General features: G+C 42.5%; 1 protein-coding gene across 1 annotated transcript in view; it reads left to right on the forward strand.

The window, feature by feature from the left end:
• The window catches only part of LOC309556310 (maternal DNA replication licensing factor mcm6), a gene marked incomplete at both ends in the record, with an annotated part of 172,602 nt that overhangs the window by 86,283 nt on the left and 70,523 nt on the right, over window positions 1–15,796 (forward strand). Inside the window, 2 exons of the mRNA XM_082258753.1 lie at window positions 2,925–3,066; window positions 15,318–15,425. Of these exons, the coding sequence (XP_082114879.1) occupies window positions 2,925–3,066; window positions 15,318–15,425 (250 nt within the window). The remainder of the gene's footprint in view (window positions 1–2,924; window positions 3,067–15,317; window positions 15,426–15,796) is intronic.

Raw genomic sequence — 15,796 nt, forward strand, 5'->3', positions numbered from 1 at the left:
GTTTTGGCAGATGACACAAAATTGGGCAGGGCAATAACTTCACAACATGAAGCAGATATCCTACAGAATGACCTGGACAAAATAACGGAGTGGGCAATGACATGGCAAATGAGGTTTAACGTGGAGAAGTGTAAGGTTTTGCACTTGGGGACTAAAAACATAAAAACACAATACACGTTAGGAGGGGAGCCCTTGGGGGAATCAAAAATGGAGAAGGATCTGGGAGTCTTGGTTGATGATAGATTAGGAAATAGCATGCAATGTCAAGCGGCAGCTGCCAAAGCCAGCAGAACATTAGCATGCATAAAGAAAGGGATGCATTCCAGAGATAAGACTATAATCCTTCCACTTTATAAAACTCTGGTCCGACCGCATCTGGAGTATTCCGTCCAGTTCTGGTCGCCAGTCCTCAGGAGGGATGTGTTGGAGCTGGAGAGAGTCCAGAGAAGGGCAACTAAACTAATTAGGGGATTGGAGGACCTTGACTATGAAGAGCGTCTACAATCGCTCGATTTATTCTCCCTGGAGAAGAGACGTCTGAGGGGGGACATGATAGCAATTTATAAATATCTTAATGGGGATCCCAGCTTAGAAAAAAAGCTGTTCATTCGAAGGGATTGCCTGAGGACTCGAGGGCATACAATGCGATTAGAGGAGAAGCGTTTTAACCTCAGGCAACGCGGGGGGTTCTTTACTGTTAGGGCAACAAGATTGTGGAATTCTCTACCACAAGAGGTGGTTTCTGCGGGTAGTATGGTGGCTTTCAAAAGACTCTTAGACTTACATCTCAAGGATCAGAACATTCAGGGGTATGTGAGATTATTACAGCCACACACACCTACACAGGTTGAACTAGATGGACTATTGTCTTTATTCAACCTCACCTACTATGTAACTATGTAACCTGACAGAACTGGAGAGGATCTGTAAGGAGGAATGGCAGAGGATCCCCAAATCCATGTGTGAAAGACTTGTTGCATCTTTCCCGAAAGGACTCCTGGCTGTATTGGATCAAAAGGGGGCTTCTACTAAATACTGAGCAAAGGGTCTGAATACTTAGGACCATGTGATATTTCAGTTTCTTTTTTAATCTGCAACAATTTCAACAATTCTGTGTTTTTCTGTCAGTATGGGGTACATTCATGAGGAAGAAGAATGAATTTAAATGATTTTAGCAAATGGCTGCAATATAACAAAGAGTGAAAAATTTAAGAGGGTCTGAATACTTTCCGTACCCACTGTGTGTGTGTGTGTGTGTGTGTGTGTGTGTATATATGTATACATACTTTAACTTATTTATAGTTTTTTATTATAATTTATGATTTTTTTTGTTTCAAACTTTATCATACCCGAGATGTTATAAAGAACACACAGTAAAAAAAATCATTTGTAAATAGTTGGTTTGGGCTGCTCATTCTTAAGAATTACTTGCAAAATAATGGTACTGCTTTCCGAAAGAATCATACCACCAGGGAGGTTAAACAAATGCAGCTCGCAGTGCATTCCTATGGGAAATAAATTTAGAAGAGACAAAGGCCAAACCTGGCTGGCTAAACCGTAATGTTAAACTTAATTAGGGGAAAAAAAATGGCCTTCAAGAAATCTAAATCAGGGGGCACATTATCGGCTTTCCAGCAATACAAGGAGGCAAATAAGAAAAGTAAATCCAAAATCAACTTCGAGTTACAAATAGCGGAGGATAGTAAAAAGAACCCTAAGAAATTCTTTAAATATATCAACAGCAAAAAACAAGGGCAGAGCATGTTGCACACATAATTAACGATGATGGGAGGATGGTTACAGAGGACACTGAAAAGGCAACCATGCTTAATGCTTTTTTCTCCTCAGTCTTTACACAGGAAAAGGAGGGGCACACTGACCATGACTGTATGGTTAGCAGTAATTCACAGGACTTGCCGCTATGGCTAACAGAGGGTGAAGTTAGGGAAAGGCTGGATAAAATTAACACAAATGAATCACCAGGCCCGGATGGCGTACATCCGAGAGTACTCAAAGAACTTAGTAAAACTATATCTAGACCACTGTTCCTCATCCTTGCTGACAGGAAATGTACCGGCGGGGGATTGGAGGAAAGCGAACGTTATCCGCTGTTCCCGACCTAGATAATGATTGGGATGTTAGGAATTATCCCTTTCAGTACCTTGTCTCTGTAAGAGACTGATTCAATTCAAAATTGGTCACTGCATTTACTTGTTCCCAGATAGGGTGGGAAAATTTGGACCTACTGGCTCTTTGGGTTGCTGGCGCTGTTTCAGCCCACATGCAGACTTTATTCACATGTTTTGGAGTTGTCCCATAACTTATTGACTTTTGAACACGAGTCCTCCAATGTATCTCCATGGTGATGGCCATTTCAGTGTCCTGCGAGTTGAGTCTGCTTGCTGGGTCTGGTGGAGATCTTGTGTCTTTTTTTCAACCTGACTAACTATGTAACTGTTATTGATTGTAATTTTTGCCTAGATTTTTGTTTTTGTTTAGTTTTTCTCCCTGGCAGTGGTTCCCTCCACTATCTTTTGATGTAACTTGAATATTCAGTAAAAATCATTTATAAAAAGGGTATTTTAAATGTTGCCCTTCAAGCTGCATGACAAGACCCCGTGTGTGGGCATTAATCTGATATATAAATATTTTTTTTGTGGCTACCCATATGGAAGAAAAATAGATTTTCAATAATATTTAGGGAAAAAAAATTAGAAATATATTGAATATTGCCAAAATTGTAGCATTTCAAATATATTTGGGAAAAATAAAAAATGTTTTTTTTAAATATATTTTAAATATATTTTTCTTCCATGTGGGTAAGGTTGCCATGCATACAAGTTTCTTTATTTTTCAATTGCCAATTTTATACAAACTTCTCTTTTTTTTTTTTTTTTTTTTTTCTTCTTTTAATCTTATTTTAGGCATGTGGAGGAATTTAGTCCTAGAGCAGTGTATACTAGTGGAAAAGCTAGCAGTGCCGCAGGATTAACCGCTGCTGTTGTAAAGGATGAAGAATCACACGAGTTTGTGATTGAAGCTGGAGCTCTGATGCTTGCAGATAATGTATACAATTCATTTTTTTTCTTTTTTTTCTTTATAAAATGTATATTGCGTTATGGCAACCTGGTTAAAATCCTTACAATGAACATAGATCACACAAAGGGTTTTTTTTTTCCTCTCAATAAGTGGATTAACTCTTGAACTATTTCAGAGGAAATTTTTTATTTTTTTTTTTGGAAATCCAGTTAGAACCAAATTTTTCTAGTTTTCACACACAACTCTTCTCTCCTGCAGTAATTTGTCTTTAGGTGTGGGTCTTTAGGTGATTCTGCAGTTCACAAAAATGGCAACATTTCTCTTTGCTCATCAGTTTTCTGATCAGCAGTATGGTCAAAATCCAATTAGAGATTGACCTATTTACATGCAAAGAGGATTATGGGGCACAATTACCCACTCCCTGTGAAAACAGACCTACTAAGGAAGTGCTATTATGTGCTGTCCTAGGAAGGAAGTATAACAGAGAATTGTTTAGCGATACTTAGTAATTTTCCTTTCCTGGCCGATTTTGGCATACTACAAGGCCTGAAAAGGTTGCATTTGAGAGCCTGATTTCCTATCCTAGACTCCTGTCTAAACACAAATCCAGAAAGATCAGAATATCCAAGCTGAAGGATTTGATTAATCAATCTCAGATTCTGAGGCAAATATTTTTTTTTTTTTTTTTTTTTTTTTTCCATATTTTGAAATCTGTGGTATTGGTGGACACCATTCAGCCCTTCAACACAATGTCCTCAACCTTGTGGGGAGCACCAAAATGGATTCATGTGTTAATTTTAGCTCTGTGCCATCAAACCTTTTTCTGGGCTTGTGATCGATTAACTCTCCTAATGACAGCTAATCTGTGTGAAAGATGCCAAGGTAGAAACACGGCTATCTCCGGCTACTACCACAATAGCTTTTACTTTCTCTTTAGATCAGGGGTGGGGAACCTTTTTTCTGCCAATGGCCATTTGGATATTTATAAAATCATTTGGGAGCCATACAAAATTATCAAATTTTAGAAATGTGCCTGTTACATTTGGTCAAACATTTAATTAACTCGCCCCTAATGTGATGGCTGGAACTGCTTCTCTTTGGTGAGGTGTGTGATGTTAGCTGGTATTGATGATGATGCTACTCGGAACTGGTTTTCCAGGTTTGCCTCAGTCATTATGGAGTGCAGTCGACTCTTTGTGGTGGTAAGTTTTGAAAATAACTGGTGGAAGGTAATGCTGGTGGGAAATGCTGGCTTGTACTGCTGTGGTTACTGCTGGCGCAGGCTGGTACTGATGGCTGGTACTGCTGGCTGGTACTTCTGGCTCTGGCTGGTACTGCTGTGGGTACTGCTGACTCTGGCTGGTTCTGCTGTGGGTTCTGCTGGCTTTGACTGTACTGCTGTTGATACTGCTGGTGGTAAACACTGGTAGGAGTGGCACCGCGCTGGAGGGAGAGGCAATGCTTTCTGTATTGGTCACAGGCAGAGTGCATTTGATATCACTCTGCCTGTGACTCACTTAGACTGTCAGAATGGAGCCGGAACTATACAGGCAACTTCGGCACTGTTCTGGCAGCTGAGCTGAGAGAGACCGACTCAGTGGCACTGGGGCCGGACCAGATGATTTTGCGGGCCCCAGGTTCCCACCCTTGCTTTATATCTTTTAACATCTGGATAATTAATGCAGTGGGAAGAAAAGGATACACAAGTTGAAAATCCCATTGGTTTGAAAAGGCATCTTGTGCTATAGCCTGACAACTTCTGAATCAGTATTTGAATAAAGGGTGTCAAGTGGGTGTTCTCTGCGGCCATCAAGTCAATCTGTGGTATTCCCCAGGTAGAGAAGGCTTCTGCAGGTAGTGCAAGTTCATTCTTTTTTAGCAAAATTTTCTGCCAACAGGTTTTCTGACCCCGAAAGTTGGTTGCTGCTAAGGCATGTCCCTCTGCCCATTGGAAAATCTGTTGCTACACTAAGGTTAGGGATTGTGTCATAATGGGAATAGGAAATTGCATAAAAAATCTGGATGACTATACTCTTATCTGAGAAGACTTGAGTACCACCTTATATGGACACATTGATACCCCACTGTATTGTTTTCCTTGAACATCTTTACCTGCGGTGTCAGCCATGGTAAGAGGGCTTCAATGGACATGGTTAAGAGGCGGCTCTAGGCTTTGTAAGGCCTTAGGCAAAAAACTAAGACATGAGGCCCCCTTTACACCCATCAGCTATGCAGCAGGCCTTCCCAGATCGAGATCCTCAGTTGATGTTCCCAGCCTAAGCTCCAGAAGTCTTCGGTTATGCGAGAGGTAAGTGGGACAGGGCTCTTAATGCTGCGTGCACACAGCAGTGTTCAGGTGTCCTGTCACCTCTACAGTCACGCTGCAAATCGGCTGTTTAGCTACTACAAGGCCTGCTGTGGCTTAAGTATGACTCTTAAAGTCGCACAAGTGATGGGCGGCTTCACAGTCACTTGTATCACTTCCAAGTGAAAGCTGACAGTCGGCTTTACTGAAGTACAGCACTGTAAAAATATGAATACCCAGCAATAGGCTGGGGATTTGGATTTTACCCCCACCCCCATCCTGACAGCCTAAGGCCCCTTGCGCACGAGTGCCTCCGCCTGATGGACGCCGCTTGCTCAGCGGGGGATTGTTCCACTGATACTCGCTGAGCAGGTGGATGACTGCTTACTGTGCAGAGCGGAGACTGACAGTCCTGCTCTCATCTATGGGGAAATCGGGTGAAAATGGGACTGCCGGTCCATTTTCATCCAATCATATCCAATTCCAACCGCCAGACAGATGGAAAATAGGACCACCGTCTGTCTCTATTTTGCGGACAGGATCGTATTGGATAGCGGTGGATGTCAGCAAACATGTGACGGCTAACTTCCACTGCTCCATGGGGGAGACTCGAGGGTCCAATCAGGTCTGCCTGAAAAACGGACAGACTGGCCTGATTGGACAGCTCGTGTGAAAGGGGCTTAAGGGGGCTGCTTGCGCTGCCTTTATAGTAGTGCCGGCCCTGTTCTTGGGCCACTACTGTTGATGGGCAGGCTTTAGTCCTAAGTCTTCACCGGCTAATTGTTGGCGCATGTTGCAGCCATGAATTGGACTTGCAGGCAGTACTAAAGCCAAATAATAACAGGGTGATCAATTCCTAATGTGTCAGTTCCAAATGGACGGCAGAAGATAATGGCTGACCGGCCCTTTCACTCGATCCAGTGCAACAACGGTTCCCCTGATCAGGAGTCGGATTACTCGGAGTTGCCCGTAGCACCCAGATCTGTATTTTTGCAATAACTCTGTTTCTTTACCAGAGATTTGCGCTATGCTGTGTCTTTCCCTCTAGCCCAGGGCAGTGTGGTTCTCTCATGATGTCCTCTCCCTCTGGAGTCCTGGGTGCACTTCCCCGAAAGCTTTCCTGGGCTCCTGGCTCACTTGCTCTCCTTTCTCTTCAGCTGGGCATGGCGGGGGCTGCGGTTTCCTTCCAGCTGGGCTTGGTGGGGGCTGCGGTTTCCTTCATTAGGATTGCAATGGGCCCACCAGTCCTAGGGATTAATTATCCCATGATCCTTCTTTCTGCTCTTCTGTGTTTTTTTTTTTTTTTTTTTTTTCCCTGGCCAATAAGGAGGAGAGGGAAGAAACCAAGCAGGCAGCTGTCCTGGTAAGCGTCACTCCTGAGTACAGCGGCACGAGGAGGAGAGGAAAGGGGAAAGAGCCCGCAGCTGTTCTGATCTAATGCTATTCTGCTCCACTGCTGATGAAGGGAGGGGGAATATGGGCAGGAAACCGAGAGCCATCTTCCCACTTTTGACAGTGGTGGCTCTAGCGCCCGGGGGGGGGGTGGATGAGGGCAGCACAGTCTCTCCTCCTCAGACGCGATCCTATCATTTGCCTATGGGGAGAGAAAGCAGGAGGGGGCATTTCTGGCACCCGTTCAAGGCCCCTGTGAGTGCAAGGCCTTAGGCGACCACCTAATTAAAGGGCCACCTTCTTGCTGTTCACACTAAAAATGTTAAATTCATTTTTTTTTTGTGGACTTTGTACTCTAGATCAGTGGTTCTCAATTCCGGTCCTCGGGACCCACTAACAGGCCAGATTTTAAGTATTACCTTGGGGGATGCAGACTAGAATACTGCAATCACTGAGCAGCAAATTAGATCACCTGTGATGTAATTTAGTTATCTTGCAAACCTGGCCTGTTGGTGGGTCCCGAGGACCGGAGTTGGGAACCACTGCTCTAGATGTCAGTCTACAGAGATTAATCACAATCATCACCTAATGGAAGTATGATCCGGGAGCCAAGATGCAGCAGTCATTAAATTCTGGATGTTGGTCCACCCCAGAAGATCTGCCAAATTGGGGATGGAAGGAAGATCACTTGGGGTAATAATTTGTGATCCAGTTGCTGCAGAAAACAGTTTTGTAACCACCTGCAATGCCACTTTGCCCATGGAATCAACAGAATTGAAGAAGCTGCCAGTTTCCCTAGGAGACTCAAACGGAACCTTGCTGATCATGGTTTCAGAAAGCTCAACAATTTTGGACACCTTTCTTGGATTGAAAAACTTGTCCTGCAGCCATATGGAATATTGAGACCTCTTAGACTTGTGTGATTCTAGCAGCACTGGAGATTCTGCTAATGGGGGATTGTTGTCCAGATAATGAAATACGCAAATCTTCTGCACATGGGCAGTAGCATCTTCAACGAGTGGTAGGAGCAGATGTTGGTTCAAACAGAAGGGCTTGAAACTGTTACTGTTCCCTCCTGGGCTGCAAGTCCCACACTTTTCTGGTGTGAAGCAAGAATTAGAATGTTTATATGCATTCTTTTCCAAATTGATACCATCTGGTCCTTTATCACTGAGATTATGGCTTCTAATGACTCCATCCATAATCTGTGTGCCTGAAAGTTCAAATGTTTCAGGTCTAGCACTGGTATGTAGTGTAGGGATCGACCGATATTGGCTTTTCGTTGTTGATACCGATATTTTGGCCATTGCATATCGGTATCGGCCTATATGGGCCAATATTTTGAACATTTAAAGGTTTGCAAAATAAACACAATTTTCGACATCTGTTACTGAACATGTTAATGTTTGTTAACATTTTTAACATTAAGGGCTCATTCTTCACACCTTAACTGCATGAAAACTGATAGGAAAACCGCACTTGCAGGGACATCATTTTCACATCATCTGATTGTGAATGATGCATAAACTGCTGCAGTAGTGCACTCACTGCAATAATTTTAAATCGCTACTGCAGTGCAGTCAGTGAAAAGCTGCTAGAAAAAAGCTAGACACAGTGGATTGGAATCAGTGGACTATCGCTGCAGTAGTGCACTTACTGCAATTATTTTAAATCACTAACTGCAGTCAGTGCAAAACTGCTAGTTAAAAAAAAAAAAAGCTAGACAGTGGGGAGTCTGTGGACTACTGCTGCAGTAGTACTCACTCACTGCAATAATTTCAAAGCACTACTGCAGTGACTGCACTGCAGTAGTGATTTAAAATTATTGCAGCAGTGAGTGGCACACTACTGCAGCAGTAGTCCACTGACTCCAATCCACTGTCCAGCTTTTTTCTAGCAGTTTTGCACTGACCGCAGGGCAGTCAGTGCAAAACTGCTAGAAAAAAATAGCTAGACAGTGGATTGGAGTGGACACTAATACTATACTACTACACTTGCAATACTCCCAGTTAAGTAGAACAATATTATAGTGCAGAAAGCGCAACATTTCAGCATGTTCACCAGTTAAACGGCTTCTGTTTTTTTTATATAAAAACACGCTCACTTGGTACTGAGGAAGGAGGAGCAGAAAGGTATCTTCTAGCATTAGAGGCAAGTCTTTTGTAGCGTGCCTCATTTTCTTTGCACCACTGAAGAGGGTCCCCATTTCTGTCAATTACCGGTTCCTTCAAATCGAGATGAAGTTCATCATCCAGGCTCATTATAGAAAATTTCAGAAGCATCCTCCGCGTGAGGCCCCAATAAAAGACTGAACATAGCATCTATTCGACCACGATGATGTTTCTCTTCTGTCCATTGTCTTTTTGGACCTTTTTTCTCTTTTTGAAGCATCCTGCTCTTCTTGACTTTTCTTTTCGACAGGAACCTCCTGTTGAATATCTTCTGTCCGCTATTGTTTTAACTTGGCCAATACATAATCAGATGAGAGAATGATTCTTGTATCAAGGATCCAAAAGACATGCAAGCACAACATTTTTAGTCTCTTCATGCTTCTCAAAACGTTTGAGGCTGTCCCTCATGGCCTGCCTACATGTGTTAGTGCCACGTGTATTGGGTCCTTCATTCTCTTGAAGCATCTCAGCACTCTCACACATGGGATGACAGATGAGACAAATGAGTCGTAATAACTCGCCTCTAGTGTCACTTCCTCTATGGGGAGGAGGGTCTCAATGACATTGGCTACAATGTCCCACTGATCAGCAGTAGGACAAGTATATCCTCCCATATTCACCTGAATATATGTTAAGAGCTCGCTTCTGCTCCAGCATTCTTTGCAACATGTGAAGTGTTGGAACAGCGTTAATCAAGTTGTTGTTTGTTTTTTGGGTAGGCCAAGGTCTTCCTGAATGCACCTCAGTTGCTGCTTGGCATGGATTGAATGGTGGAAATGGCCTGCGCACCTCTTCAACATGCTAATTATATCAAGCAAAGATCTCTGGTTTGACAGACCATCATTTACCACAAGTTGGAGGGTGTGTGCCATGCAATTGAGGTCTGACACTACAAGTATCATTCCTTTCACCATGTTCGCTCAGCTGTCTTGAAGCACAAGCATCACTCAGTCTTTGGTGATTCCCCATTCTTCTAGCATGCCTAGAAACCCTTCTCCAATGTACTCCCAGTGTGGGATGCTTGCATCACATTTTTGTATTTTGACACCAAATGCCGCCTTGTCCATCCGCTGTCAATGAAGTGGCATGTAATACTCATTAGTGATTCTGTTTGTCCTGACCAGTAGTCAATCGTGAATGAGTGAGTTGCCAGCATTCTCTGGTTTCAGCATAACCTTTACTTTCTCAACCACCTTTTTTGGTGAATCTTTCCCAGCATTTTGGTTCAATAATACAGGTCACTCTTCAGTGTGTACCTTGGCTCAACTATGGACATCAATGAAAATAGCCTGGTGCGCTAATTGTGAAGTGTTGTATTCAGAATAAGTGATGTGCAAACACAATAATATATCCTGTAATGAATATAACATTCCTTAAATATTTACACCACAGTGAAAATATAAACCATGTGCTCCATTGGTGTGGTATTAATAAAACAAAGCCCCAAATCAGGGGTAAGTGAATAGTCCCAAAAAATATTCAATACAAAGTCCAAATTTCTTGGGTCACAATTGACGTCAAAAAAAGTAAAAAAAACTGGTGCTGAAAAACAAACGGTGCTCTAACGTAGATGTTAAAATTCCCACCACCTTACAGGTTTGCTTCTTACCAGCAAATGCAGAGATAAGGGCAAGGAAAGGCAGCCACCTATAGGGAAAGGACCTCTTGTGACAGAACGGTAAAGTGATCACTTCCCACAACCTGCAATAAGCAAATGGGCCTCTTGCTAAATGACAAATCTTGAGCGTAAGAGTGTACTTCTCCGGTCTCTCCTGATCCCCTTTAGGTTGGATAGGATGGAAGTCCTCTATGGTCTCACACTCGGTTCGGTAATCTGAAGCGGTCTTCTACAGTACTTTTTTGCTTGGTCACAAGATATCCTCAGTCTTCTGGGTTGAATGATGTCATACTTCACTCAACCTGTAAAGCTGATGTCATCAAGAAAGATTGCTCCAGCCTGTAGAGCTGGCCGGACTTTGTCTTAGCGCTCACATACACACAACTTCCCCTCGCTGTCCATCTCACCTCCAGTGTGCCCTATAAATGCAGAGTGAGCAAAAGTACCGTAAAAGATTACTGAACGAGTGCAAGACCATAGGGGACTTCCATCCTATCCAAACTAAAGGGGACCAGGAGAGACCGGAGAAGTACACGCTTACGCTCAAGATTTCTTGTCATTTGGTAAGAGGCCCATTTGCTTATTGCAAGTTGTGGGAAGTGATCACCTTACCGTTCTGTCACAAGAGGTCCTTTTTCCCTATAGGTGGCTGCCTTTTCTTGCCCGCATTTGCTGGTAAGAAGCAAACCTGTGAGGTGGTGGAAATTGTCACATCCACGTTGGAGCACCGTTTGTTTTTCAGCACCAGTTTTTTTTACCGTTTTTCACGTCAATTGTGACTCAAGAAATTTGGACTTTGTATTGAATATTTTTTGGGACTATTCACTTACCCCCAATTTGGGGCTTTGTTTTATTAATACCACACCCATGGAGCACATGGTTTATATTTTCACCATGGTGTAAATATTTGTTTAAGGAATATGTTATATTCATTTCAGGATAGGTTATTGTGTTTTGCACATCACTTATTCTGTATACAACACTTCACAATTGGCGCACCAGACTATTTTCATTTATCTTTATTCCAACATTATTGGATCTTTGGTTGCAGCTTATTGACTCATATCAGCGCACTTTTTCACATTTTCCAACTATGGACATCAACCACTTAAATCCAGAGTCAGACACCTTTGTAAATGGCTGGTTATCAGTGACCATCTCTGGGATTACTCTGTCCAGCAGTTGGGATCTTCCATTCGATTTTAGCCACGTTTTTTTTTCTGAAACATATCTGTTATTGCCTAGTAAAGTGATGTTTCACCTTGTTGTTCATTTTGTTTTTTCTGTGCTGCATTATATAATTCAACATGAACTCTTAGATGGGCCCAAAGATTTGACATATTTTTGTTTTTTGCAGTTATTGATCCCATGCTTTGTGCACGTGTTGCACAATGCTGCTGCTTTTCCTGGAGATGAGAAATAGTCCCAGACTACACTTTTAATTTTTCTATCTGCATCCATCTCCATTGAAATTTGAAAGACACTACTGAAATTGAATATTGGCTTAAACAAGAAAACTGGGTGGCTGGCACCCTGTGGTGGGTGGCTGGCTGGAACAGGCCGGTGGGTGGGTCGGTGGCTGGCACTGGGCAGCTGTGGGTGGGTGTATGGTGGCTGTGTTAAACACACTGTGTACACACTCACTGTCGGGCCGAGACTCCCAGAGTCCAGGCTGAGGGAGGCGGCCTAAGAAGGCAGATGTCCCAGTAGTGTGCAGAGGCACGTGGCCACAAAATGCGCAATGACAACACTGCAATATCGGTAACCTCAGAGGCCGATTCCGATATATCGGGGAAAGTGCATATCGGCCCTCAACATATCGGCCTTGTCGATAATCGGTCGACCCCTAGTATGTAGCCCCTGGAGGCTTTTTTGACCAGAGAGCTTGGAAACCCCCTGCCCCCCCCCCCCCCCATTTCTTCCTCTAGGACATGTCAAATTGCTCTGGACTGAAACAATTATTTTACATACAATATCTAAAAATCAACCTTTTTCTATTGAACTTGTGAAGGTAAGTTCTCACAAACCCATTTCTTTTTAGTTTTGTGAAAAATTAGTCTCATTTGAATAAAGATCCATTAATCCAACATGTTCTGCCAAGATCACATAAAGGGGAGAATCTGTTGACCTAGCAGGATTCTAGGCATCAGACCAGAAGGATTTCTCAGTTACTAACCTAGGTAGGCAGTAGACCTAAACAGGCAGGGGCTACCTAGAAGCAGGTCAGACAAAATCTGTGTCAATAGTCAAGTAGATTCAGGATCAAAGAACAGATACTATCTAATTCAGGTCCCAGGTTTAAATGGGTCACTAGATGCCAGCATCTGTGGTGGATGTGCCTGTGTGTCAACGTGCACATCGAGAAAGCATTTCTGTAAGCTTAAGCTCCCATGCCTGAAAACGTGTGCATGTTTATACATGCTTGTCTTACAACTGGCATGATCTCTGCCAGCTGACGTGATGTTCCTGACAGTCCCATGAGGCTGAATTATCTGAGCGGTGCATTTATAGTTGAGAGATGACGACTTCTCCAAATTTTTCTATTCGGCTTCTTTAGATCCATTTATTTCAGGCATTAAAGGGAAGGAAGGCAGCTTTTTCATTAAGCAGGTATAATACTTGTGAGGCCTTTGGGAAGGCCCAGGTTCCTTTTTCCAGTCAGCTATGTTTTTGACTGTAAAAAAACAAAAGGTGGAACAATACAAAATTCAAGCACCTATTGCCCAACATCTTCTGAGTCTAGCTGCCAACAGTCTTCTTCCTGAACCTCCACTGGACGCACACTAGACATTAAGGTTTGGACATTCTGTTCCAAACTGCTTTTCCACTGGAGGATTCAGAGTGAAATAGCTCTGCATACTTCCCATAACTTTTTGGCAAATGTAGGAAGGACTACTTGAGATTCCTTTTTGTCCTGCATTGCCTTTTAAAGGCTTGATGCACAGACCAACCTCAAAGATGAGGCCAAAGTGCTACATATCCAGCATGTTCCCTCTACTGGATGAGACAGTAATCCTAACCCAGGACTGAAATCCTAACCCAGGACTGAGACTGTGACCCCCTGGACTGATGGCGATAACTTAGCGAGAAACTGTGTTTAAAAAAAAAAGGGGTTTTCTAAAATAATGGGTGCAATGTGGTGGTTTACTAAGCTGAACCAACTGCTTAGCGATCAATTACAACCTTATCCCCCACCCTTCCCGGGCTTCTCTCCCTGAAGAACAATGAGCCCCAAATAAGTATTTAACAAACACTCCCTACATCCTACTCCTCTTCAGTCACACTGACACTGGTAAACAATGGGAGAAAAAGGTAGCTGTAAGTCCTGTAATAAGGAAAAGAATCGAACCCCCCCCCCCCCCCCCAAATAAGCAACAGGCAAAATGAACAAATAAGGCAACCACTAGAACAACTCTTACCAGAAAAAGGAGCAAAACCACCCAGCTTGCAGGGCCAATCAGTCTTTGCAAAATGTCTACTGCACTCCTTAGAACCATAAATGGCCACAAAGTTTAAATCTCCTGGGCTCTTACAAGTAAGACCAGCATGAACTGTATATCATGTCCCGACCTCTCCATCGAAACTTGACACTACTAGTAAACTGAGAATACAGTAACTGGCAATTATGTTGTAAGAAGGACAGAAGTCCACCACAGCTATATTAGAAGAAGCAGAGCGAAACAGCCTGAGGCAAATTATTCCTGAGCAAATTCACAGTACTGGGAAAGTATGCCCTTTAGGCACAATACACGAAGTCCCAGTGAGTTGGTCCTACATGAGAGCAGAGCAGATCCATATAATGCTCACATAAGGAGGCCAAGATATAGTATTTTCTTCTAGGGGTTCTCGTGTCCAAGGAGTATAATCTATTTGGTTATACTGCCCTTCTGCATGATATAGAAGTAAGTTCTTTCTTCATTTAACCTTGCTGACCACTCTATAAAAAGTCAAACTAGTATGGGGAAACCATTGGTTTGGTCCAATTGATATAGAATCAGATTTTGGTTTAAACCGAAACTGCTAAAATGTATTTTGCAGAGTGAGAATGGTCAATCTCCATATTGCTGACTGTCAAGATCCTTTCACCTACTGCCATAACCTTCAGGTTTACCTGCCATTTTTCTTAGTGATACCCATGGCTTTTTTTCTCAGAGAAAATGTGCAGGAACTCGCCCCCTCCCCTAGGTTACACTTGGCTCTGCCACCCACCTGCCCATGGAACCAAGTATAATTTGGGAGGCTATACAAGTAATTTGTATGGAATTTAATAAAAAGCAATGCATGAGCGTGTTCCTACTGTACAGCCCTAAGCGCCCATGTGAATGAGCCCCTGGGCCTCACATTGGACGTTATAAAAACGGAAGCAGCGTTAGTTGTAGAAAGCCGTAGAATTAGTTTAGCTGTTGTGTGTTTTTAGTTTTTCTTAGCAAAATCATACTTCCACAAAAGCTTTGACTCAAAAACACTGATAAACACAACTGAATTTTTCAACGTTTTTTTGGCATTTTTAGACTTTTTACAGAGAGGCAGAGTGCACATGATATATAGAGTTCTTCGCTCCCTCTTTCTCTGGCAGAGGTGCCAGAACGTCGCCCCAGCACGTTCTGCTAGAAAAAAAAGCCCTGGTAATACCACTGCTATTTCTCAAAATATTTAATGTACAAATGTGTAAAATTGAATACAGTTGCAAATATAGATCACTAGCTTACTTTATACATTTTTCTTCCAACTTCTATTTGTTTTAGTTTGCAATGTGTTTGTTTTTTTTATTTGTGGCATTTCTTATATTTAGGGAGTTTGTTGTATTGACGAGTTTGACAAAATGGATTTGAAAGATCAGGTGGCAATTCATGAGGCAATGGAACAGCAAACTATATCAATTACCAAAGCTGGTGTAAAGGTAAGAATATGAGATTTCCATAGGGTAACAACTTCATTATCCATAATGGCTTAAAGCTATTACCAGTGTAATATTTGTAGTGCTATTTAACAGATAAGTGTATGAGGATCCCCCCCCCCCAAATCTCTTGAAATAGTTTTAAGTAGATTGCACCCTTTATGACACAGAATAATGTATAGTTGTGACGTAATAAGGCTTTAAATTGAGGATCCAGTTGCATGATGCTCTCTGGGCAAGTAATAAACACCAATATTTATAGTTATATAAAGCTGCCTTTTTGAAATGGAAGCTGGATAACATTTCTGTAGTTTGGTAAAGATCCATAATCTAACTTTTTTTTTTTTTGGCATAAATGACGGCATGTTAAAGCA

Source organism: Pelophylax lessonae (genome assembly GCF_965119305.1).
Source record: "Pelophylax lessonae genome assembly, chromosome: 5".
NCBI classification, from domain to species: Eukaryota; Metazoa; Chordata; class Amphibia; order Anura; family Ranidae; genus Pelophylax; species Pelophylax lessonae.